The 25,615-nt window shown below is 33.2% G+C and overlaps 1 protein-coding gene across 1 annotated transcript in view; it reads left to right on the top strand.

The window, feature by feature from the left end:
• Positions 1-25,615, top strand: part of Epb41l5 (erythrocyte membrane protein band 4.1 like 5) — a 109,092-nt gene that overhangs the window by 26,633 nt on the left and 56,844 nt on the right. The window contains exons 4-16 of the mRNA XM_027936859.2: positions 304-346; positions 1,038-1,116; positions 2,607-2,651; positions 2,842-2,894; positions 6,710-6,830; positions 6,952-7,039; positions 8,316-8,404; positions 10,914-10,983; positions 15,885-16,054; positions 17,486-17,592; positions 19,289-19,316; positions 23,995-24,037; positions 24,439-24,554. Coding sequence (XP_027792660.1) covers positions 304-346; positions 1,038-1,116; positions 2,607-2,651; positions 2,842-2,894; positions 6,710-6,830; positions 6,952-7,039; positions 8,316-8,404; positions 10,914-10,983; positions 15,885-16,054; positions 17,486-17,592; positions 19,289-19,316; positions 23,995-24,037; positions 24,439-24,554 — 1,052 coding nt within the window. The remainder of the gene's footprint in view (positions 1-303; positions 347-1,037; positions 1,117-2,606; positions 2,652-2,841; positions 2,895-6,709; positions 6,831-6,951; positions 7,040-8,315; positions 8,405-10,913; positions 10,984-15,884; positions 16,055-17,485; positions 17,593-19,288; positions 19,317-23,994; positions 24,038-24,438; positions 24,555-25,615) is intronic.

Below are 25,615 nucleotides of genomic sequence, written 5' to 3'. Positions count from 1 at the left end.
AGTGAGGAAAATTAAGGGCAAACTTCAACTCTCAAGCTTGTTAATAGGGGACTAGAGGAAATGTTTTAAGAAGTCACATCAGGTTTTAGATCTTTTATTTGTATGTGAGATAAGCTTGCTATGAATATTGAGATCTAAAATCTCTCTCTCCTGCTCTTTTTTTACTTTAATTTTCACTCATTGGTTTTTCCCTGGGTAAATATTTCATTGTGGTTCTCAACAAAGTCCTGATGAAAAAAACTTTTAATTAAAATTGTAAAATTCTGTCATCTGCTTATACTGAATTATTTTATCTGTTTTCAGCACTGGTTGGATGGCACAAAAAGCATCAAAAAGCAAGTGAAAAGTAAGTGTTTTTAAAATTGCAGAAAAGTGGAAATCAACTGTTTTAGAAACTCTTATTATAAAGATATTAAAAGTCTTTTTTTTTTTTTTTTTTTTTTTTTTTGCTGTACTGGGGATTGAACCCAGGGGTGCTCCAACCACTGAGCTATAACCTTCTTTAATTTTATTTTGAGAAAGGATCTTGCTAAACTGCTGAGGTGGCCTCAAATTTGTGATCCTCCTGCCTCAGTCTCCTGACTTGGTTAATCTATAGTCTTCTATTCTTGAGATGACAGGTGATCATGATAATACTATGTTATAGTTAGTTCTTAAAAAAAAAAAAATCTACTGATTGATCTTTTTGTGTCAAGTTTAAGACTGTGGCAAACTTTAAATAATATCACAGGCACCTGTTATTGCCTGTCCAATTCCAGTATATTTTCAGCAAATTTACTAGCTGAAATTATTTCTGTTTGTTTATTTTTGCTGCACTGGATGTTGAACCCAGGAGCTACCTCCTCAGCCCTTTTTTTGTTTTGTTTTGAGACACATCACACCAAGTTACCGACTTAGCTTGAATTTGGAATCCTCCTGAGTAGGTGGAATTATAGGCATGCACCACTGTATATGTCTTGAAGATTATTAAATAGTGAAATTAAAATAAAATAATAATAATAAAAGTCAAAACTTTTTTCTTTCTTTTATAATTGCAGTTGGTTCACCGTATTGTCTGCATCTTCGAGTTAAGTTTTATTCCTCAGAACCAAATAATCTTCGTGAAGAGCTAACCCGGTAAGACCACTATGTGGAGCTATATATATATATATATATTTTAATATTTTTAGTTGTAGATGAACATACCTTTTCAAATATTATTTATTTTTATGTGGTATTAAAGATCAAAACCAGTACCTCACACATGATAGGCAAGTGCTCTACCACTGAGCCACAGCGCCATCCCCTTATATAGGGTTATTTTGATGGTATTGGAAAAATGTCTTAGGATTCTTTCTAGTTTATATAAAACTAATGAAATGGATCCCTTGGTAACAAAACCATAGACAGTAGAATTTTATTCTGGAACAACGTTTTTAATGCATATGATTTTTTTCTGCTTATTTATTGGCTTCCAGAGTAGGCTTTTGAAATAGTTGATTCCTGAGCATCCTCCAAAGGCAACTATAGAAAATTCTTTTTTTATGTACTGTTTTCAATACATTGCAATATTGTGTTTATTGACTTTGAAAATCTATCTTTGGTCATTGGGGGTTTAGTCAAGTTGGTGCCTGACTTTCTTTTGTTTTTTATGGTACTGGGGATTGAACTCAATGCCTCAGCCTTGTTTGGGTGCTAGGTAAGTGCTCTACTACTGAGCCACATCTGCAACCCTTTTTATTTTTTATTTTGAGACAGGATCTCCCTAAATTGCTTTGAATTTGTGATCCTCCTGCCTCAGCCTCCTGAGTCATATGGATTACAGGCCTATATCACAATGCCTGGGTGGCTTCTTTCTTTGCTTATTCATTAAGATGTCATTGATGAATGAAAATGTTAGATCCTGAGATAGTTTGAATAGTTTTGAACAAACTTTAGGTTATGTGCACTTTATTTTATTCTGCCTTCTTGATATTAATTTATTGACTCTATTGCATATATGACAGTGAGATTATAGCTGTTATTCAGAGTCATGCCCATGTCTGTATCCCTTCAGATAGGAGGTGGATATGTTGTCACGGAACCCATTCTTTTTAAAAATTTTTTATTTTTCGCCAGGGATTGAACTCGGGGGCATTCCACCACTGAGTCACACCTCATCCCTGTTTTGTATTTTATTTAAAAACAGGGTCTCACTGACTTGCTTAGTGCCTCGCCATTGCTGAGGCTGTTTGAACTCGCAAACCTCCTGCCTTAGCCTCTCCAGCCGCTGGGATTGCAGTGATGTACCACTGTGCCCAGCCTCAGAGCCCATTCTTTTTTTTTTTTTTTTTTTTAAGAGGGGGAGAGAGAGAGAGAGAGAGAGAGAGAGAATTTTAATATTTATTTTTTAGTTATCGGCGGATACAACATCTTTGTATGTGGTGCTGAGGATCGAACCCGGGCCGCACGCATGCCAGGCGAGTGCGCTACCGCTTGAGCCACATCCCCAGCCCTCTATATTTTCTTTTAAATATTTTATTGTGGGTAAAATTGTAGAATTAAGAGTGTTTTCAAATTTGGATGGATTTTTTTTTCAGAGTAGTTTGTTACCTTTAGTTAAATTTCTGCCTTTTATCTTTTCTTAGGTATTTATTTGTTCTTCAGTTAAAACAAGATATTCTCAGTGGAAAGTAAGTATTAGTTACTTAGTAATAATAACTGTACATTTTTATGAGTAGTCAGTTATTTTCAAAATAAGTTTATAATTATGAAAAGGAAATAGTCAACATAATATATGTATTATTTTCTTAAAGTGATGGCTAAAATGAACCTTAAAATGTAGGTTATGAAATTGACAACAAATTTCTATTTTGTTCTTAGATTAGAATGTCCTTTTGATACAGCAGTACAATTGGCAGCTTATAATCTGCAAGGTAAGTAAGCAGTTCCTGTGCTTATTCTAAGACTAAAGCGTGATTCTTTTTTGTGTTTTTAGTGAAAGAATTTCAAGAGTATAATCGTGTGTAAGAAAAGAATGCTGTTTTTGTTTAAACTTGTCAGTGTCCAACTCTGACTTTTATTTTCATTTGTTTTAGAGGATTATCTTCTTTTTATTTCCTTTCATTTCTTTGCCCCTTTCCATCTATATTGTTGTCAAATAACAGTTACAGTCTGACAGTTCAATAAATGTCATGATTGGGACCTAAGCTGATTTTTTCCCTCCTTAAAAAGAATGCAGTGATACATGAATAAGTTATTGTTATAGCTGCTAGCTTTGATGTATTTAGTTTTATTCTTTGTTGGTGATTTCTTTTGGTACTGGGGATTTAACCTAGGGATGCTCTACCACTAAAGCTACATCCCCATCCTCCCCCTTTTAAAAATATTTTTTAGTTGTCAGTGGACCTTTATTTTATTTATTTATATGTGGGTCTGAGAATTGAACTCATTGCCTCACACATGCTAGGCAAGAGCTCTACCACTGAGCCACAACCCCAGCTCCATCCTTTTCCGTTTTTATTATCTGAGACCTGGTCTTGCTAGGTTATTGAGGCTAGACTTGAACTTGGGATTCTCTTGCTTCACTGTCCCTCACAGTGGAACATGCTGGAATTACAGGCATGTTCCACTGCATTAGACTCTTTAATCTTAAAAATGAATCCATGAAGGAATTGTTTAGAGTATACTTAAAATCTCCTGTTGAGCTGGGCACAGTGGTGCATGCCTGTAATCCGAGCTGCTTGGGAGACTGAGGCAAGAGTATCGAGAATTCAAAACCAGCCTCAGCCACAGCAAAGTGCTAAGCAACTAAGTCAGTGAGACTCTGTCTGTAAATAAAACACAAAAAAGAGCTGGGATGTGGCTCAGTGGTTGAGTATCCCTGAGTTCAATTCTTGGTATCCACCTCCCCATCCCAAAAAAGCTCCTGATGGTCATTTTATAAAGTATTCTCTTAATTCTAATAAATGAGAATGAAAAGCTTATTTTTGTACCTTGCAACATTGATTAAACAGTACTAAGCTTAAGAATTCTCTTCTAAAAGGCTGGGATATATAGCTCAGTTGGTGTAGAGTGCTTGCCTCACATGCACAAGGCCCTGGGTTCTATCCCCCAGCACCAGGAAAAAAAAAAAAAAAAGAATTCTTTTTTTTAAAGACATTATTAAAGAATAAAAAAAAAAAACCTTAGTCTTTCCCAAGGCAAAAGGAAATACTTTGCTAGCAACATCTTTATACATACTAAAAGAAAAAAAATAGTACTTAATGATGATCAAGTCTAGTTCTATGCTTTTTTAGTGTTCCGTAGTCCCCAAGATCAGTAGTATTTATTTGCCATTGTGTAGATAATAGTACTAATTTTTTTTTATGTCCTATGGTAAACTTAATGTTTGCCCATTTGTGCATTCAATATTGAAGAAAGCACATTTTCCCGTTGATTTGGGGATTGGTAATGAAATTTTTGTATTTCAGAAATTTTTCATTAATGTAAATTTTTATTGTCCTGCTTCTTTTTACGATTCTATTCTATCTCCAAATTAAAACTAGTGTTCTCAACTACATAATATCAGGTAGATGCTGGCTTGGAAATGCTGGTATTAATGATTAGAAAAGTTTAGTTGCCCATTTATTTTTGTGCTGCTAGGGGTGGAATCCAAGGCCTTATGCATGCTAGGCAAGTACACTGAGCTACACCCCTCACCCACAAATATTTTATTGAAAGCACACTTATATTTCATTATTTCTATATAAGATTGTTAATTCTAAAAGCTTTGATATACTGTAAAGCTGTCATTTTCAGAATGTTATACTATTTGTTGCCTCATATATTCTTTTTGTATCTCATTCTGTAAGTTTTATGACAACCAGAGTACACGCTTCTTTTTAAAAATTTTTTTAGATACACATGACAGTGTATTTTGACATATACACATGGAATATGGTACGTGCTTCTTGAAAATAGGGTTTAAGAAAACATTTTTTTAAAAGTTTTTGATTTATTTTTTAGTTATAACTGGACACAATATCTATTTATTTATTTTTTTGTGGTGCTGAGGATTGAATCCAGGGCCTCTCACAAGTGCTAGGCGAGCACTCTACCACAGAGCCACAATCCCAGCCCCCCTTTTTAATTTTAACATAACTTGAGTCACAGTAGTGATCAGTAAATACATGCCCTGTGTGGAATACAAACTCAATAGAAAATGAGTGGTTACCATTGTTATTTAATATGTCGAGATACTTCTCCACAACTAGACTTAGTAGAATGAAAAACATTTTAACTTTCTTTTTTTTTTTTTTTTGGTCAGGTTCTTTTTTTTTAAAATTTTTTAATTTTATTTATTTTTTTATTGGTTGTTCAAAACATTACAAAGCTCTTGACATATCATATTTCATACATTAGATTCAAGTGGGTTATGAACTCCCATTTTTACCCCAAATACAGATTGCAGAATCACATCGGTTACACATCCACATTTTTACATAATGCCATATTAGTAACTGTTGTATTCTGCTACCTTTTCTATCCTCTACTATCCCCCCCAAAATTTTAACTTTCTAATGCAAGTGAAATATTCTTTTAAAAGAACATGTCAAAAATATAGAAAACTCTGCTATGGTATTTTTCTTTTCTCTCCAAACCAACAAGTTCAGAAAAGCACAGATGAGTATGTAAATGTTTATGCACTGCTCTTTTTCTTCTCCCTCTCCCAACTTTATTTTCAGTAATTCTGAGTTATTTCTTTTTTTTTTTTTTTCCCCCTGGTACTGGGGATTGAACTCAAGGGCACTCAGCCACTGAGCCATATCCCCAGCCCTTTTTTGTATTTATTTAGAGACGGGGTCTCACTGAGTTTCTTGGTGCCTCACTGTTGCTGAGGCTGTCTTTGAACTCGAGATCCTCCTGCTTCAGCCTTCTGACTGCTGGGATTACAGGCATGTGCCACCATTACTTCTTTAGGATTAATATTTTTACATCCTAAGAACACAGGGACTATACCTTACAGTGTTACATGGTATTGTGTTCTGTGACATTACTTTGATTCTTTATAGATACCAGCTAAATGTTTTTTTGAGAATTGCTAATGTACTCATTATCAAGTCAAAAGATTGTTCTATGTAAGTCTAGAAAGTAACTTTCAAAGCTAAGCATTAGTAGAATAAATAAATAAATTTAAAAAAAGCTAAGCATTAGACTATGAATAAATGAAAAGAAAGATATGCCTGTAATCCCGGTGACTTGGGAAGTTGAGTCAGGAGTTGAGTCAGTCTGAGGCCAGCCTCAGCCACTTGGTGATATCCTGTCTCAAAGGATTGGAGATATAGCTCAGTGGTAAAGTACCCCTTGGTTTAATCCCCAGTATCCCTCCACCACCAACAACAGAAAATCTGAGTGTGGTGGTGTCCGCCTATAATTCCAGTGATTCAGAGGCTAAGGTAGGAGGATATCAAGTTTGAGGCCAGCCTCAGGTGAGACCTTTAGCAACCTAGCAAGACCTTGACTCAAAAAGGACTAGGGATGTAGCTCAGTGGTTAAGTGTCCCTGGGTTCAATCCCTAGTACCAAAAAGAAAGAAAGAAGAAATAGGAAGAAAGGAAGAAGAGAGGGAGGGAGGGAGGAAATGTTTGTGTACAGACTGGTAAAAGAATCTAATCTCCCCAACAATTTTTTATAAAACAGATTTTGAAGGATTCTGCAGGAAATTTAATTAGTATTAACACGATGTAATTTTGTGTACCTTATGTTTGTAGCTGAACTCGGTGACTATGATCTTGCTGAACACAGTCCTGAACTTGTCTCTGAGTTCAGGTTTGTGCCCATTCAGACTGAAGAAATGGAACTGGCTATTTTTGAGAAATGGAAAGAATACAGGTACTTGACATTTGATCACACTTTTTTAACATCACCACAATAGTTATTTCATACCAGTTTTCTTCTTTGATAGAGAATTCATTTTATATTATTATTTTAAAAGTTATATTTTAATTTTTAGAGGTCAGACACCAGCACAAGCTGAAACCAATTATCTGAATAAAGCCAAATGGCTAGAAATGTATGGGGTTGACATGCATGTGGTCAAGGTAAGCATTGTGTTGTGGTGCCTTTAAAAAAATTGGTTCCTTTGGAACTTAAGGTGATTATGAATTTTGTATATAGGCGAGAGCATAGAGTTTACATATGCTAGCTAGCAAAGGATACTTTTGGATAGATGTACGATTTTAAAACAAGGTTGAGATTAAATATTGAATGACTGGAATTGCATAGGACAATTCATAAGAAAGAAGAAAAAAAATTAAAAGAAGTATATAGGTGTTTCTAAGCTCTTAATATTTTTAGCTGGGAAAAATTGCTGTTTTTTAAGTTTTTAAACCACTTTTTTTTTTTTTTTTTTTTTACTTCATATTATGCCACTTAATTTCATTACTCAGTAGGCTCTGTTAAAATAATTAAGGAAGTGAAGTTGAAAATATAGGTTGAGGTGCTGGTGCTGTAGCTCAGTGATAGAGCACTTGCCTCACACATATGAGGCACTGGATCCTCAGCACCACATAAAAATAAAGATATCATGTCCATCTACAACTAAAAATAAACAAATAAAACAAATTATTTTTTAAAGTATAAAAAAAGAAAGAAAATATAACTTGAGAGGTCTTTGATAAAATATAAACAATAGTGATTTGTGTTATTTCTAGGTAAATTAGCAACATTTCGAAATTTGTCATTTAAGTGGCAGGTAGAATTATAGGAGGACCCTGGAAAGAGCTTTCTTCATATTGGGAGTTTAACTACTCACTCTCATTGAAGACATGCCTTACAACTGTGGTAGTCCTTCACTTACCCGTGGTTTTGCTTTCTTCAGTTTCATTTATCCATGGTCAACGAAGTTCCAAAAATATTACATAGAAATTTTCCCAACTAATAAGATACAGTTTGAGAGAAGAGACCATATAACTTTTATTACAGCATATTGTTAAAATTGTTCTATTATTGTTAACCTCTTACTGTGCTTAATTTATAAATGAAACTTTATAATAAGTATATAAGTATTGGAAAAAAGCATAGCAATTCTAGCTTTAGGTACTATGCGTGATTTTAGGAATCTTCTGGGAACTTCAGAACATAGCCCCTGTGGATAAATGGGATTACTGTGTAGTATTTCAGACACTGTATGTATGCATGGATTTTCCAGAGAATGGATTTGGATATGCTAATTGTTGAAAACATCTTTCATATTAATATTAGCTGTATGGATGTAATTAATATATTCAGCATGAAAATAAAATTGAACAGTTACATGAAAATGTGAAACCTGTTTTAGGCAAATAGAACTAACGCATTTTTTTCTTGTTAAATTAGGCTAGAGATGGGAATGACTATAGTTTGGGACTGACCCCAACAGGAGTCCTTGTTTTTGAAGGAGACACCAAGATTGGCTTATTTTTTTGGTAAGCAGAGTTACAATTCACAGATACTTACTGTTTTGTTTTTAATGAGTAAAATTGTTTAAATTTTTTTTTTTTTTTTGTAGTGGGAATTGAACCCCGGAACACTTGACCCCTGAGCTATATCCTCAGTCCTTTTGATTTTTTTAAATTTTGAGAGAGGGTCTCATTAGGTTACTACGGATTTTGCTAAATTGCCGAGGCTGGCCTTGGTCATGGGATCTTCTTGCCTTAGCCTCTCAGGTCTCTGGGATCACACAGGCATGCATCACCATGCCCAGCTAATAAAAACATTTATGTCAAATGAATACATGAAATATAGTTGTAAAAATCACGTAGTTCTGAAAAGTTTGTAAATGAAAAGCAACTGTCTTCTTTCATCACCTTCTTTTTTTTTTTTTTTTTTTTTTTTTTTGTGGTGCTGAGGATTGGGTTTGGGGTGCTCTGAGCTACATCCCCAGCCCTTTTTTCTAAGCTGTATTCTCTATTAGTTTCAAAGTGTGTCAAAGTATGTTTTAATATTATATATTTTTGTATTTATTTAATGTTTTTCATGGGCACTCCTTCCCTTTATGCTGCTATATTACTATTTTTATTTTTAAGGTTTTAGTTTGTTTTTTGTTCTGTAGACATACTCTTTACCCTTTCTTATGTAAGAGGGAGGGGAGCTGTTAGTACTTTTACCCCTTCTTTTAAACTTGGTTCATTTTTCTGTGTTCTCACTTTTATCATCCATACTTTACATTTTACTTTTACATCAAGGATAGATTTTATGGATTTTATAACCATTAGTCTTTCAGGTTTTATCTGGTGTTCTAAAAGCTTAAAAATCAGGAAATAGTGTTTACATTATTATGTCACAACTTGTACCATGCTTAGAAGTGTACTGGTGTTATAGACATGAGTCAAAGGTGGCTCATGTGTATTGGCCTCTCTGTTATTTGATTTTTTTAAAAACTTTTTGTAGTTATAGATGAACAGCATGCCTTTATTTATTTTTATGTGGTGCTAAGGATCAAACCCAGTGCAAGCACTCTGCCACTGAGCTACAGCCCCAGCCCTGTTATTTGATTCCTTTTTTTTTTTTTAATATTTATGTTTTAGTTGTAGTTGGACATAAAACCTTTATTTCACTTATTTTTTTTTTAATTTTTATTTATTTTTTTTATTGGTTGTTCAAAACATTACAAAGCTCTTGACATATCATATTTCATACATTTGATTCAGGTGGGTTTTGAACTCCCAATTTTACCCCAAATACAGATTGCAGAATCACGTCGGTTACACATCTACATTTTTACATAATGCCCTATTAGTAACTGTTGTATTCTGCTACCTTTCCTATCCTCTACTATCTCCCCTCCCCTCCCCTCCCTCCCATCTTCTCTCTCTACCCCATCTACTGTAATTCATTTCTCTCCTTGTTTAATTTCACTTATTTTTATGTGGTGCTGAGGCTCGAACCCAGGGTCTCACATGTGGGAGGCAAGCGCTCTACTGCTGAGCCACAACACCAGCCTCTTGATTCTTTGATGTTATTGAATTCTTTACATTAGGCCAGAACAAGGTCTGGGGATGTGGTTTGGTGGCCAAGTATCTGGGATCAATTCCCAGGACCAAAAACAAAATAGGCCAGAACAGTTAGCTCACAGCCCTCTACTTAAACTGAAATGTACATTCAGGTCTTCCTTGTAGGGATTTTCTTGAGATTTGAGTGGAACATTTTTACAATCTTACCTTGATGGATGAAGAAGCTGGAGCATTTATCTTTTCAGTCCTTGGTTGTTAATTCTTTGGAATTCGGCTTGCTTTGAAACATGCCTTGTGGCCTGAGGATACTCTAAGGCAGAGAGAAAAAGAGGCCACCTTTTGTGCTTCCTCATAAAGTTGTAAAAATTTAAAGATTAGTCTTTGGGAGTGAGAGTCAAATTTTCTGACATTCACAATTCATAGAAATACAGAGTTAAATGTGGCAAGTGGTTTAGATTTCTGGTACAGGTTGGAGAGATGGAGTTAGAAAGTGGACCATACAGTGAGGTTTTTAAAAAAAAACTTTTAAAAAACATGTATATCCTGTTTAAGCACTTTGGTTTACAAAATTGCTGTAGAAGACAAAAATTGAAGACCCTGATCAATAATATTTTCCTACATGACATTTTAAGCTTTATGATATTTCCTGTATCCCATTCCTGTGATATTTCTTTAACACTGAAATAATTTTATCTGTGCCTGGGGAATCTTTTACACCATAGTTGGGGGTCTGTGAAATACATAAATTTCTTCATTTTCTTTTTTTCCTTTACATTTTTAATGTCTTATGTATATGTAGCATCAATTTTGATAAAGGTATTGTTTTTAAAATATGTATTTTCCTTTTTCTTTTAGAGTAGACTTTTTTTGATAGGTAGTATAGATTATATTTACCCTTTTAGTATTCAGTTCAGGAGTTAGATGATTAAATACACTTGAAATAAAAACATTTTTTAATCTGGCTGTTTGTCTTATATTTTAGGCCCAAGATAACCAGAATGGATTTTAAGAAGAATAAAATAACCTTAGTGGTTGTAGAAGATGATGATCAGGTAGGAATTTTGTTGTATTAACTGCTTAACAATAACTATGTTATAGTAATTAATATCTCTATTTTATTATTATTATTTTTTTTGTTGCCAGGGATTGAACCCCGGGGGGCTTTACCACTGAACCACACACCTAGCCGTTCTTATTTTTTTGAGACAGGATCTTGCTTGGGTTCTTGCTAAGGCTCTTGCTAAATTGCTGAGGCTGGCTTTGATCTTGTGATCCTCTTGTCTCAGTCTTCCAAGGATTCTAGATGCATGACCTTGGCAACATATCTTTATAAGGGGGGATACCAATCACAACATGTTTCATTGTTTTACACAGTCATAGAAAAAACTTTGTATAAAGAAGTTCCTGATTTAGGTCATACCATTTTAAAAATTTGGGCTGGGATTGTGGCTCAGCGGTAGAGTGGTTGCCTAGCACAGGCTGGACCCGGGTTCGATTCTCAGCACCACATAAAAATAAAGGCATTGTGTTGTGTCCATCTACATCTAAAATATATATGGATTTCTGCTATTAAGATTAAAGATAATATAATTAATATAATTAAAGTTTGTTCTTTGTTTTTTCATGTATAATATAAATGAGGTATGCAAAAATATAAATTTAAGCAACCATATCCCCTTCATATCTGATTAAAAAAATTAAAAGATCTACCTAATAATATTCTTCAAAGCCTTTTGAACTAAGGATTACCAAATTTTATCAGTAAAATGTAATTCTTAATCAGTTCAAACATAGATGCATCTCAGATGCATTATGCCAAGTAAAAGAAGTCAGATTCAAAAAAAGATTAAGTACTGTTGGGGATACTATAATCTCAGCTGCTTAGGAGGATGAGACAGGATGAGACAGGATAGTCTAAGTACCAGGCCAGCTTAGACAACTTATTAAAGACCCTGTCTCAAAATAAAAGAATATAGCTCAATTGTAGAGTGCTTGCCCAGCACATACAAGGTCCTGGGTTTCATCTCCAGTACTGCAAAAAGTTAAAAAGAGTATATACTATGTGATTTTATTTATGACAGTCTGGGAAGGTGAAGCTTGTAGGAATAGAAAATAGGTCACTGATTACTTGGGATTAAAGGTTGAGAAGGGGGTTGACTACCAAAGATCAGAAGTCTGAGGAATATATTTGGTGGTTGAGGGAACTATTCTATAGCTTTATTTTGCTGTTGATTATACAACTGTATATTTGTCAAAACTCACAGAATTGTACATCTAAAATTATATGTAAATTAACAAGCTTTAAAGATATATGAAAAGATACAGATGTAAGCACACTGTGTAAAATGCTAATAGTTGTTGACAGTACATGGTATCTCTGTGGGTATTCAATTTTTGTGTATGTTTGAACATTTTTATAATTAAATGTTGGAGAGATTTTAAGATTTTGTTATGATTTTTCTCTCCTTTCCTAGGTAAATTGTACTTCTTCCATTTAAAATGCTTCCTATGGGGCTAGAGTTGTGGCTCAGTGGTAGAGCGTTTGCCTGGCATGTGTGAGGCCCTAGGTTTGATCCTTAGCACCACATATAAATAAATAAATAAATGAGATCCATTGGCAACTAAAAAATATTAAAAATAAAATGCTTCCTATATTTTTTTTTTATCATATTTAGACATATATTCACATTTCCAGTATGTTTATAATTTATGATTTGTTTATTCCTCCTGATTATTATTAGTAATATATTTTGGATGTACCATTGTAAAGTAGGTGAAAGTACAAGAATGGGAGTTTTACCAAAACTTTGCCATTCTTGAATTTTTTAAAAAAATTTCGCTTATGATAATGGAATATTACTGTTTTAAACTTGATCTTTTAGTAGTTAATATTTGGTCATACTTACTTATATTTCTTTTTTTGGTCAGCATTTTCTGTTCATTTCTTTTCCTATTTTTCCCCACAAAGGTGCAATATGAAAATGTCATAAATTTCAACATAAATGTTAATAAGTAGAAAGCCAAGATCAGGTGGTATTCTGTATCATGGTAGTAATTTACAGATGATTTTCTGTGCTTATTACATAACTAAATATGTTAACTGGAAAAATGGTTAAGACTGTAGCAATTACTTAAAGTTACTACTATATAACTTGGAGTATGGTTTTTTGTCAAATTTTTAATAATGATACTGCACTGGTCACATCTCTCTAATAAGAGCACAAACACCCATGTTGGCAAACAGTCTTTGAGTTTATCATCTGGTCAACATTAATAAATGCTGGGGATGTGGCTCAAGGGGTAGCGCGCTTGCCTGGCATGGGTGCGGCCCGGGTTCAATCCTCAGCACCACATACAAACAAAGATGTTGTGTCTGCCGAAAACTAAAAAATAAATATTAAAAAACTCTCTCTCTCTCTCTCTCTCTCTCTCTCTCTTTAAAAAAAAAAATAATAATAATATAAAAGAAGCAGTGGTTTGTTAGAAGCCTGTTATGGTTGTGTTGATTGCTGGTGCTTAATGGGAAGTATTGCTTTTCACTTGGTACATTTTGGTAGTCTGTTTTGACTGTAAAGTTATCCATCTATGAATAAAGGTGATGAGTGCTTATGTTCCTGGTACAGTGTGAGATTTTTTACTTAACAGGATGAATAAAAAAATTTTTATATTCTCCAGATTTGAGTGGAGTGGGAGGGAGAAATAAGTAGAGAAGCAATTGCAACAGTTTGATTAGTTGTAAGATAGGAGTGCATAATCTTTGCAAGTGTGCATAGATATATGGTCATGTGTTCTCATTTTTGTGCACTAAAATGCTATTTAGTGAAGAGAAATAGTAATTGACATGGGAAGCACTTCATGTTATAGTAAGTGAATTTTTGGTACATTAATATTTTTATGCCTGGAATTTTTTTAAATGGTAATACTTTGTGTAGAGAAATTTACATGAACTTCAAGTGGGTGGGTATGTTATTGCAAGTCGATTTCAGCTTTGGATGATTTAGATTTTTCTTCATGGTAATGGGGATTGAACTCAGGGATTCTTTGTCAGGTATAGCGTACAAATATCTTCTCTTTAACTTTCTTTTCCTTCTTTTTAAAGTATCTTTTGGGTGAACAGAACCTTATCAATGTAATACAGCTCATAATTTATTTTCCTTTGTGGTTGGCATTTTTGTGTCTTAGAATTTAAGAATATTTTAACATTTTCCTATAACAAGATGATAAAGAAATTGGCATTGAAAAATAGTTTTAAATGAGAAAACAGTTTAAATTATAAAATATTTCAAGCAAATTGAAAAATACAAAAATTATAATACCCATTTTTCTCAGGATCTAGGATTGTAGCATTTTGATTAAGATCTCTTTTAGAAATAGATAGTAAAGATATATCTGGGTGCAGAGGTACATTGCCTTTAATCCCAGTAATTCAGGAAGTGGAGGTAGGAGGATTGCAAGTTTGAGGCCAGCCTGGACAACTTAGCAAGACCCTGTCTTAAAACAAAAATGGCTGGGAATGTAGTTCGAGAGTGGAGTGCCTCTGGTTTTAATCCACAGTACCGAAAATGAAAAAAGAAAAATTTACATAAACATAAATATACTTGCAGCTTGCTTATTTTATTTAAACACTCTGGCTGTGTAGATTTAGTTTATTCATTTTAACTAATATATGGTGTTCTGTAATATGAATAAATAATGTTACATCAATCCTTTATCTTTCTGTATAGTTTTAAAATTTTGCCATTATTTACATGATCATTTCTTTAGAGTTTTGGACATTGTGGATTTGTGCCAGTGTTTAATTATAGAATCATTTTTTCCTAGAGACACAGTATTACTTTATTGTTAAAACTATAGCTTCTGGAGCAACACTGACTAGATTCAAATTCTAGTTTCCTTTCCTATTTCCTTATATGAAATGAGTCTAATGATATTATTCCTTATTCATGTGAAATCCATTAAAAAAAAGTCTGTAAATGTTAGCTATTATAATTTGACTCCTGGGACTATGGTTAGTAGGACAAAAAATGTGAGCCTTTTTAGGGCTATTGACACATTGCCAGATCATATATAGTGCTTTAAATTGTTTTTGTTTGTGATGCTTGGGATCAAATCTAGGGCCCCACACATGACAGGCAAACACTCTACCACCCAGCTTTATACCCAGCTCCTACCTTATAATTACCACAAAGAATGACAGGTGAATTTTATTTCTCTGACAAATGAGAGTATGTAAGTGGAGGGGATACTCCTAGAAATAATTTTTTTTAAATATTTATTTTTTAGTTGTAGTTGGACAAAATACCTTGATTTTATTTATTTATTTTTATGTGGTGCTGAGGATCAAACCCAGGGCCTCACACATGCTAGGCGAGCACTCTACCATTGAGCCACAACCCCAGTCCTCCTAGGAATAATTTTATACTAGCTTAGAAAATAGTTTGATTTTTAACTCTGTGTGTGTGTGTGTGTGTGTGTGTGTGTGTGTGTGTAATAGCTATAAATAATAAGTTTCTGGCTGGGGTGTAGCTCATGATAGAATACTTGTCTGGCATATATGAGGCTCTTGGTTCAGTCCCCAGCACTGTCAAAAGAGAGAAAAGTGAATTTCAGGGAATAAACTAGATACTTTATTGCTTCTTTTTTGGTATTGCTGTTATTGTTATTTGTGTCACAGAAATGGGAGACAGGACTATTTGACCTGATGATCACCTTTTTTTTTTTTTGTACTAAGGATTGATCCCAGAGATGATTAATATTGAGCTGTGTCCTCAGCCCTTTTTATGTTTCATTTTTGAGACAGAGCCTTGCTGAGTTGTTAGGGCCTTGCTAAGTTGCTGAGACTGGCTTTAAACTTGAAATCCTCCTGCCTCAGCCTCCAGAATTGCTTGGATTTCAGGTATGTACCACTATGTCCAGCTTAATAATCACCTCTTTTTATATTCTTTCTTTCTAGGGCAAAGAGCAGGAACATACATTTGTTTTTAGACTGGATCATCCAAAAGCTTGCAAACATTTATGGAAATGTGCTGTGGAGCATCATGCCTTCTTCCGCCTCCGAGGCCCTGTCCAAAAAAGTTCTCATCGCTCGGGATTTATTCGACTAGGATCACGTTTTAGATATAGGTCAAGTTTAATTGCTGTTTTCTCTAACATCTATCATCCATTTAAAAAAAATTTAGTAATAGATGAATACAATACCTTTAATTTTATTTTATGTGGTGCTTAGGCTCCAACCCAGTGCCTTACACGTGTTAGGCAGGCGCTCTACTACTGAGCCACAATCCCAACCCTCTATCATCCATTTTTTCATCCAAGCCCAGAATATTAGGCCAACCCTGTCCTTTAACAAATGTGGAAACTAAGGCATGGAGAAATACAGTGGTTTGCCAAATCTTTCCATTGGCTAGAATAAAAAAGAAAATGTATTATTGGCTATGATTTCTTAAATAGATAGAAAATCAGAGTAACTTATGGATTTTATAATCCCTTTTGACCTTTATTTATTATAATAAATAACCCTCTTAAAATTGATTTAATAATTGTTTTGAGGTTTCTCTGTTCAACAGCTATATGCCATATTGAAAAAAGATTTCACACTGAAGTGGGGTATTAATTTGAATAGTATTTCTGTCCTCTATATACCTGAAATTCTGGGGCTGGGGTTGTGGCTTAGTGGTGAAGCGCTCGCCTAGCATAGCAAGGCCCTGGGTTTAACCCTCAGCACAACATAAATAAATAAATAAATGTATTAAAAAACTAATAAAAAATAAAAGTAAACCTGAAATTACATTACTCTTAGAGACCCCTTTTGTGTTTATCGTGAGTTAGAAATGTTTTGGTTTACATTACGTTAGATTATTAGTTTCTTTTTTTTTTTAATATCTTTTTAGTTATACATGGACACAATATCTTTATTTTGTTTATTTTTATGTGGTGCTGAGGATCGAACTCAGGGTCTCTCATGTGCGAGGCGAGCGCTCTACCACTGAGCCACAACCTCAGCCCCTCTTTGGTTTTTAACATGCTATGTGAATCAATATGATTTGAAGGAAGAATGGATAGTACCAGTAGTCAAACATGGGGAATTTATGTAACAGAGTGGGAAGGCATTTTCTTAACAGAATTTAAGTGCAAATCAAAGAAGCAGGTAATAGTTTTTAAAATGTTTCTGGAAAATTAATTCTGAAAAGTATATCACAATTACAACAAGTAAGTGAAAATCTTGTTAATTATATACTTTGAGGTATTTGGCTAGGAAGACATTCCAAACTCTGTAAGAGCATAGACATTCTGAAGTAGTTTTTTTATGTTTTTAGATAATATTTATGCTTGAGGAGAAAAACACAGTGTAATTAATCTGTTACATATTCTCAAAAGCCTAAAGAGTGAAAGATGATGTGGTTAAGAGGGAAATCAAAACTAATAGTAGTAGTTCCTTCAGGATGATGATCAGGATACTTCTTTTAAGGAGAATCTGAATGTAGACTTTCTCGTATTTATTAAGATTGTAGGCCTTAAATGCTTATTTTTGTTGATGCGCCTTATTTATTTTAGTGGGAAAACTGAGTACCAGACCACAAAAACCAGTAAAGCAAGAAGATCGACATCCTTTGAAAGAAGGCCTAGCAAACGATATTCTAGACGAACTTTGCATATGAAAGGTGAAGTGCAACCCGTTTCAAGGACTGTTCTTTCTTGATAATAAGTCATATTCTGGTATTGTTTACTTGAGAGGAAAACCCTGACTCTCTTTTTAGGGCTATTCTAACCCACTGAAGTACTCTTTTAGTGCAATAAGTTTCATAAGCTTACATGGGGGAAATTGCCTATACCTATAGCTGAGATTAAACTTGATATTAATTCCAATTCAGCTGATATTTCTGAGATTGTGTTCAGTTTAAGTTATTTTATATTGTATTATAATCTTACTAAAAATTCTGTTAAATACAGTTTTTAATTTTAATATATCATTTGTAGATATTTCCAAATTCATAAATGTTATTTGCTGTTTGCTAAGTTGCACTTATAGAAGAAAAAGCATGGTTTACTCTGATAAATAAAACTTGTATTTTGTTTTCAATTCTGAATTTGTTAAAATACAGATTGAATTTTAATTATGTCCAATGTCAGGGTCTTTACTAATTGACCCAGACACTGCCATGATGTGATATTTGGGAGTATTAATTTAAAAAAATAATAATTTAAAAAAATTTATTCTTTTTAGATATACATGACAGAGTGTATTTTGTTGTATTACACATACATGAAGTATAACTTATTCTAATTAGGGTCCCATTCTTGTGGTTGTACATGGTGTGGGGTTTCACTAGTTGTGTATTTGTATATATACTTAATAAGAAAGTTATATCTGATTTATTCTACTGTCTTTCCTGTTCCCATCCCACTCCCTTCCCTTCATTCCCCTTTGTCGAATCCTTTTTCCTTGGCCCCCCTTACTGTGTGTGAGCATCCACATATCAGAACATTTGGCCTTTGGTTTTTTGGGATTGGCTTATTTCATTTAGCATGCCATAACTTATTCATTCATTTGTTGAAGGGCACCTTGGTTGATTTCATGGCTTACCTATTGTGAATTGAGTTGCTATAAACATTGATGTGGCTGTGTCACTGAACTATACTGATGTTAAGTCCTTTGGCTATATACTGAGGAGTGGGATAACTGGGAATGGTCCCATTCCAAGTTTTCTGAAGAATCTCCTGGCAATATTAATTAAAAAAAAAAAAAACTGATTTATATCCATAATTGTTGGTGTGACTATAAATCAATAGTATATGACTAGAAATGAAACCATTTCAGTTGGCATTGATTTAAAATCCTCAAGTAACCTCTTGGTTTCCTCTCTCAGGTTCAAAATCAGCTTACTCTGAGACTTGCAGAATTTTTAAAAAAATTTTTTTTAAAAGTTATATATACTTATTGCTTTATTTAAAAAATGGGAATAATTGCCAGGCACAGTGGTGCACTCCTGTAATCCCATAGGCTTATGAGGCTGAGACAGGAGAATGATGAGTTCAAAGCCAGCCTCAGCAATGTGAGGCACTAAGCAACTCAGTGAGACCTTGCCTCTAAATAAAATACAAAATAAGGCTAGGGATGGGGCTCAGTGGTCAGGTCCCCTGAGTTCAATCCCCTGTACCAAAAAAAAGAAAGAAAGAAAGAAAAAGAAGTAATTGCCACTGTGTCTTTACTAGTATTAATTCCAGAACACTTTTTGTATGAAGTTTTGAAAACTGTTAACAAGTCAAATGTTACAAGTCAAAGTTCTATTTTGAATAATGAAGCAATTTACTTTGTAAGATTGAACTAATGAGATATTTTCTTTTTTCTTCTGACAGCAAGTACAGCAAAATCTGAAGAACTCAGGTGAGTAATGTTTTACTACTTAGAAATTGATATATAATGTTTGGTAATTTAGTTTGTTACTGTTATTAAGCTTTTTTTTTTTCCAGTTTTCGGTGGTCACAACATCTTTATTTTTATGTGGTGCTGAGGATCAAACCCAGCGCCCTACACCCTGCCCATGCCAGGCAAGCGTGTTACCGCTTGAGCCACATCCCCACCCAGCCCACTGTTATTAAGCTTTTGTTGAAGACTTTTTGAAGTGTCAGAGTTGTCCATAGGCATTGGGGGGAGGAGTAGGGAACACATAAAACAGATAATGCCAGATAAAATTGATATGAAGAAAAATAAACAAGTTTAAAGAAATAGAGCTGGGAGTAGGTATGCTTTTTTTAATGAGAAAATGACATTTGTTATTGGCAAGTCACTGAGGATTTAAAGATAGATTATTTTTACATGCAAGGAGCTCAAAGAACAAAGGTTGATTTGTAAATAAAGCAATTTTATTCTTACAATGGATTCCACTTGATTATATAATCCTTTCTTTTACATTGCTGAATTTGGATTGCTAATATTTTTTGATCCATGTGTCTACATTCATCAGAGATCATCTGTACTTTGTTAATTTTAATAGTGTGTATTATAGTATATATTCTCATAGAATGCTTTTCAAAACTGATTATTTACTTGAAAATTCTGGAATACCCGTTGAAAGAGTCATAGTGATACCATATCCACGAATCTAGGTTCTTTTTGAATTTATACTAGAACTTCTCCAAAAGAAGTTGATTGGTTTTGTGTGCTTGAGCATGGTCAGTCTCACCTTGAATTTTTATGTTCAGTTTTTTACACTTGGAAAGCTATTAAAACCAGGCTGTGATGACCAATTCATTATAAAAGCACTCTGCTTGTTCCAGCAAGGACTCTTATGGTGTTTCTTCAGCTGCTAGGCTGTTGAAACTAAATAAATGAATAGAGCCAGGAGGAAGCAGGGAATTCTATTGTAAGAATTTATTTATGTAACAAGAAAACAAAACAGAATTTGTGCCTTTTCTGGACTATACACTTCTATTTCCTTAAAGTTATTTACAAATAGCGCTTTTAATAAAAAGGGGGAAAGAGATTAGAGGTGTTTTGCATTTTTTAAAACACGTTTGTTTAATGAACAGTCTCTTGAAAGGAAGACTGGGACAGAATATTAAAGAATACCTAGTGAAGTTAGTAGAAATGTAAACTTAGTATTTAAGCAGTCATATTATGTAGAAAACTTAAGGCTTTTATTTGCAAAATAAGAGATTTTCCCCAAAAGATGTTCTGAAATATACATTTTTCAACAAGAAGTGAGCATCTTTTCTATAATTAAAATTGTAGTCTTTTCTATAATTAAAATTAATTTAAATGTTAAATTATTGCTAAATATTATTTCTTCATTAATGATGTTTTTAGCCCTGGGAACAACGAAAATGGGATATTTGAGTGATTATGATACTCTTATTATTTTTTTCAGTAGGGTTCTATAAATAAGAGGGAGGCCCGACACTCTTGAAGGTTGTTTAGCACCACTCATCACAGTGCTTGAGAGGATCTGAACTTGCGCTTGCATGCATGCCCTTTCACTCCTGCCCTTGCTGTTCTGTTTGCATGAACAGTTTTGCTCCAGTGAACCATGGAAAATAATAGCGTTTGAAAGAGCACAACTATTTGACCTAAAATATTTCTTCACCTTGTACTCTGCAGTTTTATCTAAATTGGCTGATATTGGTCATTTTTCTTATACTATTCCTAACTACTCATTTGTGTGTCTTAACTAATATTAAATATATTTAGAAGAGGTGACATTTTAAAGGACATTTTACATTTTGTTTATTAGTACTTTTGTTTCCCTTTTGCTATTCCCTCCCTCCTTGTAATCCTTTAATAAGGGAAGCTAAGACTAGGTATAATAAGTAATTCTTTAATGTTCCTAAAAGTAAAATAACCTATATAAATAAGAGAAAGTTGTGCTTTCTACATTCCATATTATTTAGAAATAGGAAGATATGATTCAGTTAACATCACTTATTATAAGTACTATTTTCTCATGTTATTCATCTTTATTGCTTACTGAAGTTATTCCCAGTTAAAGGAAAACTTCATAGAGGAACAAAGGGACCACAGACTAGTGAGTCTAACTCTTTACTAAGAAGACTGGATAAGATTTCATTAATGTTTGAGATCATGAATTACTTAAACTAGCATAATGTGTTCTGTAAACAACATGGTTTATACTTATGCCTGGTAACTATATTCTTTATACAATTGCCTTGGCAATGTTATCTACACTAAACAGTTTCTTTTTAATAATGTTTTAATTTTATTCAACAATATTAAAACACAAAATGAATAATTTTATGATGTAGAAAAATTAGATCCTTTGTTCCATTACACAAATTAAGTACTATATGTATTTAAAATTCAGTCAAGTCATTTTGAATAAAACAAGATGTTTTATTAAGATGGTGTTAATGGCAAAACATAAATTCCATCACCTATTACGTAGACTAATGGGCTGATTTTGCACAAATTTCATAAAACTGAATACTTCAAATAGTATGAATAAAAACAATAATAATAAACTTTTGACTAATAAATTAGATGGGGGGAGGAGAAACGAATTAGGCTTTATTAAGAGATTTTTTTAAAAAACTAAGCTATTTTATAAGAAGCGAGAAGCTGGATGACTTTAAAGTAAAGAAATTAGGACAATCAAATGCTAATTGCTGGGCTGGCTTTGTGGCTCAGTGGCAGAGTACTTGCCTAGCATGTCTGAGGCACTGGGTTTGATTCTCAGCACCACATATAAATAAATGAATAAAATAGTTGTTAATAATTGAGAAAAAGAAAAGCTAATTACTCTGATTTGATTAGGGTACCATGTATGCCTATGTTAGAAGTAGGATTATTATTGGTGTGTATTTTGCTTAGGATTTAACTTGGGGCCTTGTACATACTAGGCAAACCTTTTACTACCAAGCCCCATCTCAAGCCCCAATACTTTGGGTTTGATCATAAATATCAGTAATGCAAATTCTGGTAATTCAACTTGTAATTAAAGTGTAGTTTATTAAAAAAATAAGATATAAATAGGTTCATTTCTCATTTTTTTCTTTTTTTATTTATTCCATACATGACAATAGTGGAGTGTGTTACATTCATAATTATCCATTTACAGCATAATTTTTTGTATATAAAGTATGTTTGTGCCAAATTATGCCATTATACATGAGCTCTCTTATTTTTTTTGCATACAATTCTTAATACACCTTTATACCACAATTTATCATATCTCTGTATATAAGGTATGTTGACACCAAATTCACATCTTCATGCATGTATTTTGTATAATTATCATTCCTCATTACCTAGTCTTTTAGCAAGCTTTTATCTTGAATTCCTTCTTAATTGGCTGGGTTTTATATTTAGGCAATTTTGGATTTTCTCTCACCCCCTAAGAAGGTGTTTTGAATGCTTGTATTCATGTGATTTTTTTTTTTCCCCCCATTTGAGATTTGCATATTTTCCATTATTAAAATGATGTCTTGGTTAGGTAAATTTCTTGTATTGCTATGGAGGAATTTATGCCAACCTGACACTAGAATTTAATTTGCCTTTAAATCCCTTTTGGATACATGAAGTTTTCTTATTGTTGAAGGTGTAATTTTACAGTGGATATGATTATTATTTTCTGGAACACATTGGTCTCATTAAATATGTAGATTATTTTCTCACTTTCAAGGAATGTCCTTTTTATAACTTTGAATGTGTTTTTTATTGAATTCTTCCCAGATACTAATTGTTAGAATGTCTGAAGTCAGCGACTTTTTTTTTTTAATGTTGTGGTAATAGCACATCCTTATGTTGAATGTTTTGTTTTTTCTGTAGTTTCTGTTTATTTTGTCATTACTGGTTGAGGTTTAAAGATATTTTTTGTGAGGGCAGGGAATGAGTACAGACTAAACTAAAAATTTTAGAACATTTATAAATCATTTGAAAAGGTATATATACTCAGAAGTTTTTGACTTTAACCCATTGTGTTCCATGTATTGGACAACAATTTTATAGGATATCTTTAAAATTGCTTAATTTAAGTTTTTATAGGTGTCATGTATAGGACAATGGGCTATAATAGGTTAAGTTTATACTAAGGCCTTGAGAGTTATACAAGCTGAGCTGTTGTTTACTGGAAAATCTTGAGCTGGTATGAATATACAAAAAAAAGTGACAGATAAGCTTATATGGCTATTTTTGCTGGTTGCTTTGAATGTAAGGAGTCATTTGTGGTGTTCTCTTTGTTTTGCCATCTTTGTCTAATCAGTAAACAGGATTAATAGTAAGTAAATGTGTCTAAAAAACACTTGAATTATAATATATATGGAAGGATCAATTGAGCAGCCTATATAGAAAAGCAAGTGTTTGCCTGTAAATGTTTTCTGGCCATCTGACATTCTTAATTTTAGATACCAGCAGTAGATTTTTTTTAAAGGCAAGCACTCTACCAACTGAACTATATCCCCAGCCTGATTTTTTTTTTAATTTTTTATTTGAACCAGAACATTGATGTCTTAGGCTCTCCTTTCATTAATGTATATGTATAATCTTAGAAAATAAAGCCCTAGAATTTTAAGTATAGTTTCTTAAATAGATTTTTTTTCTCCCATTACAGTGTTCACAATAATGTTTCTACCCAGAGTAATGATTCCCAACAGGTAAGACAATATTAAGTTTCTAAAATATTAGAACAGTTTACTTAATTAAAGTAAATTATAGTATTATTAACTGGATTTTTATAGTGTACAACCATGTGCAAGTTTTGTGCATTTTCTTGTCCTTGTCTCTTAAGTAGCTCAGTAATGTCTATCCCCCTGTTATTTTGCTCTTAAGATATTGTAAATAAAACAGATGACCTATAAAACATTTTGTCGCTATAAGTCCTAGAGAATAAATAAAATATTAGCATTCAGTTAAATTATTATCTCTCTAAGGTCGTATATAATATCCAACCATTTGCTTATATTGCATTTATTTGCACTCTATATATAGTATTCTGTTTTAGTATTCTATTTATTGATGCGGAAAAATAAATTATTTTTATAATTTTTGTCCAAAGACTTGGGGTCTAAGATCTACTGCGTCTGTGATTCCTTCCACATCCTCTGGTCCCGTGCTGGTGGAGATAGAAAATCTTCCAAAGAATTCTGGAACAGATCAGCATGACAAGAAATGGTTTGTTAAATCCTTAATCAAAATTGTTGCTTGTTTAATTGTATTCTCAATTTTAAGGTTTATGAGTATGACTGAAAGCAAATTATTCATATTTGTGTGCTGAAAAAAAGTATCATATTGAGCAATCATAGGAATGGGGAAAATAGGTATATGGGTAAAGAAGGGAGCAGTTGTCTCAAGAACATAAGATGGCTGTCTTTGTTTTGATTAGCATGATCTGGGAATGATGGGTGGTTTTCTGTTGAAAGACTTCTTGCTAGTCAGTAGAAACCTTTCCCAAATCCATAAAGAAAATATTTGTTATTCCATACAACATGCTATTTCTACTTAGGATATGTTTTCTTCATTAAAAACTGAATATAAAGCCAAAGAGAAATATGATTTAAAGTGTAATAAAATAAAACATTAGTATTTCATTTTTTGGAAATGAGAAGGAATCTGTCAAAAGTAAGGATATTTTGTTCATTTACATTTCCAGATTAATATTAAGTACACAAATATGGATACTTTGTGGTTTGTTGGAGTTTATCAGTTGGGTTTACTCTTTAGCTGGATAAATATATGGGGCTTGGGAAGGCGGGTCACTTTGGGAATTATTTGATTGAGTGGTCATGTTGGTTGTATCATCTATTCACGTTTTGTGTTTAATAGTTGAACTTTGATAATTCATAGGATTTTTCTCTTTTGCTCTTAGTTTTCTTAGTACCTGAAATCTAATGAGTTTCTGTGGTGATCTCAAGGTTTTGGTCCGCTTTCTGTGCAAGCAGTTCTTCCTTCATGGTGGTGGGTCAACAGTGTTTGGTGATTATTTTCTGTCTTTGCTATTTAATTTTCCCGTTTACGGTCATTTTGGCTTCACTAACTGCAGGATACTTTCCTCTTGATGGTTGGGCATATTTTTACTTTAGTTCCAAATAACTTTGCAATTAAGATTGAAAGAATTTTTCATTTTTATAAAAATTTTCTTTTAACTTGGGAATATGGTAGAGGTAATTTGTGTGCAAGTAGGCACATACTTAAAAGTAAAGAAGGAAGCCTGTAAATGTTGAATTTTAGTTTTT

Source organism: Marmota flaviventris, chromosome 11, assembly GCF_047511675.1.
Source record: "Marmota flaviventris isolate mMarFla1 chromosome 11, mMarFla1.hap1, whole genome shotgun sequence".
Taxonomy (NCBI): domain Eukaryota; kingdom Metazoa; phylum Chordata; class Mammalia; order Rodentia; family Sciuridae; genus Marmota; species Marmota flaviventris.
This window is presented reverse-complemented; position numbering and strand designations above follow the sequence as displayed.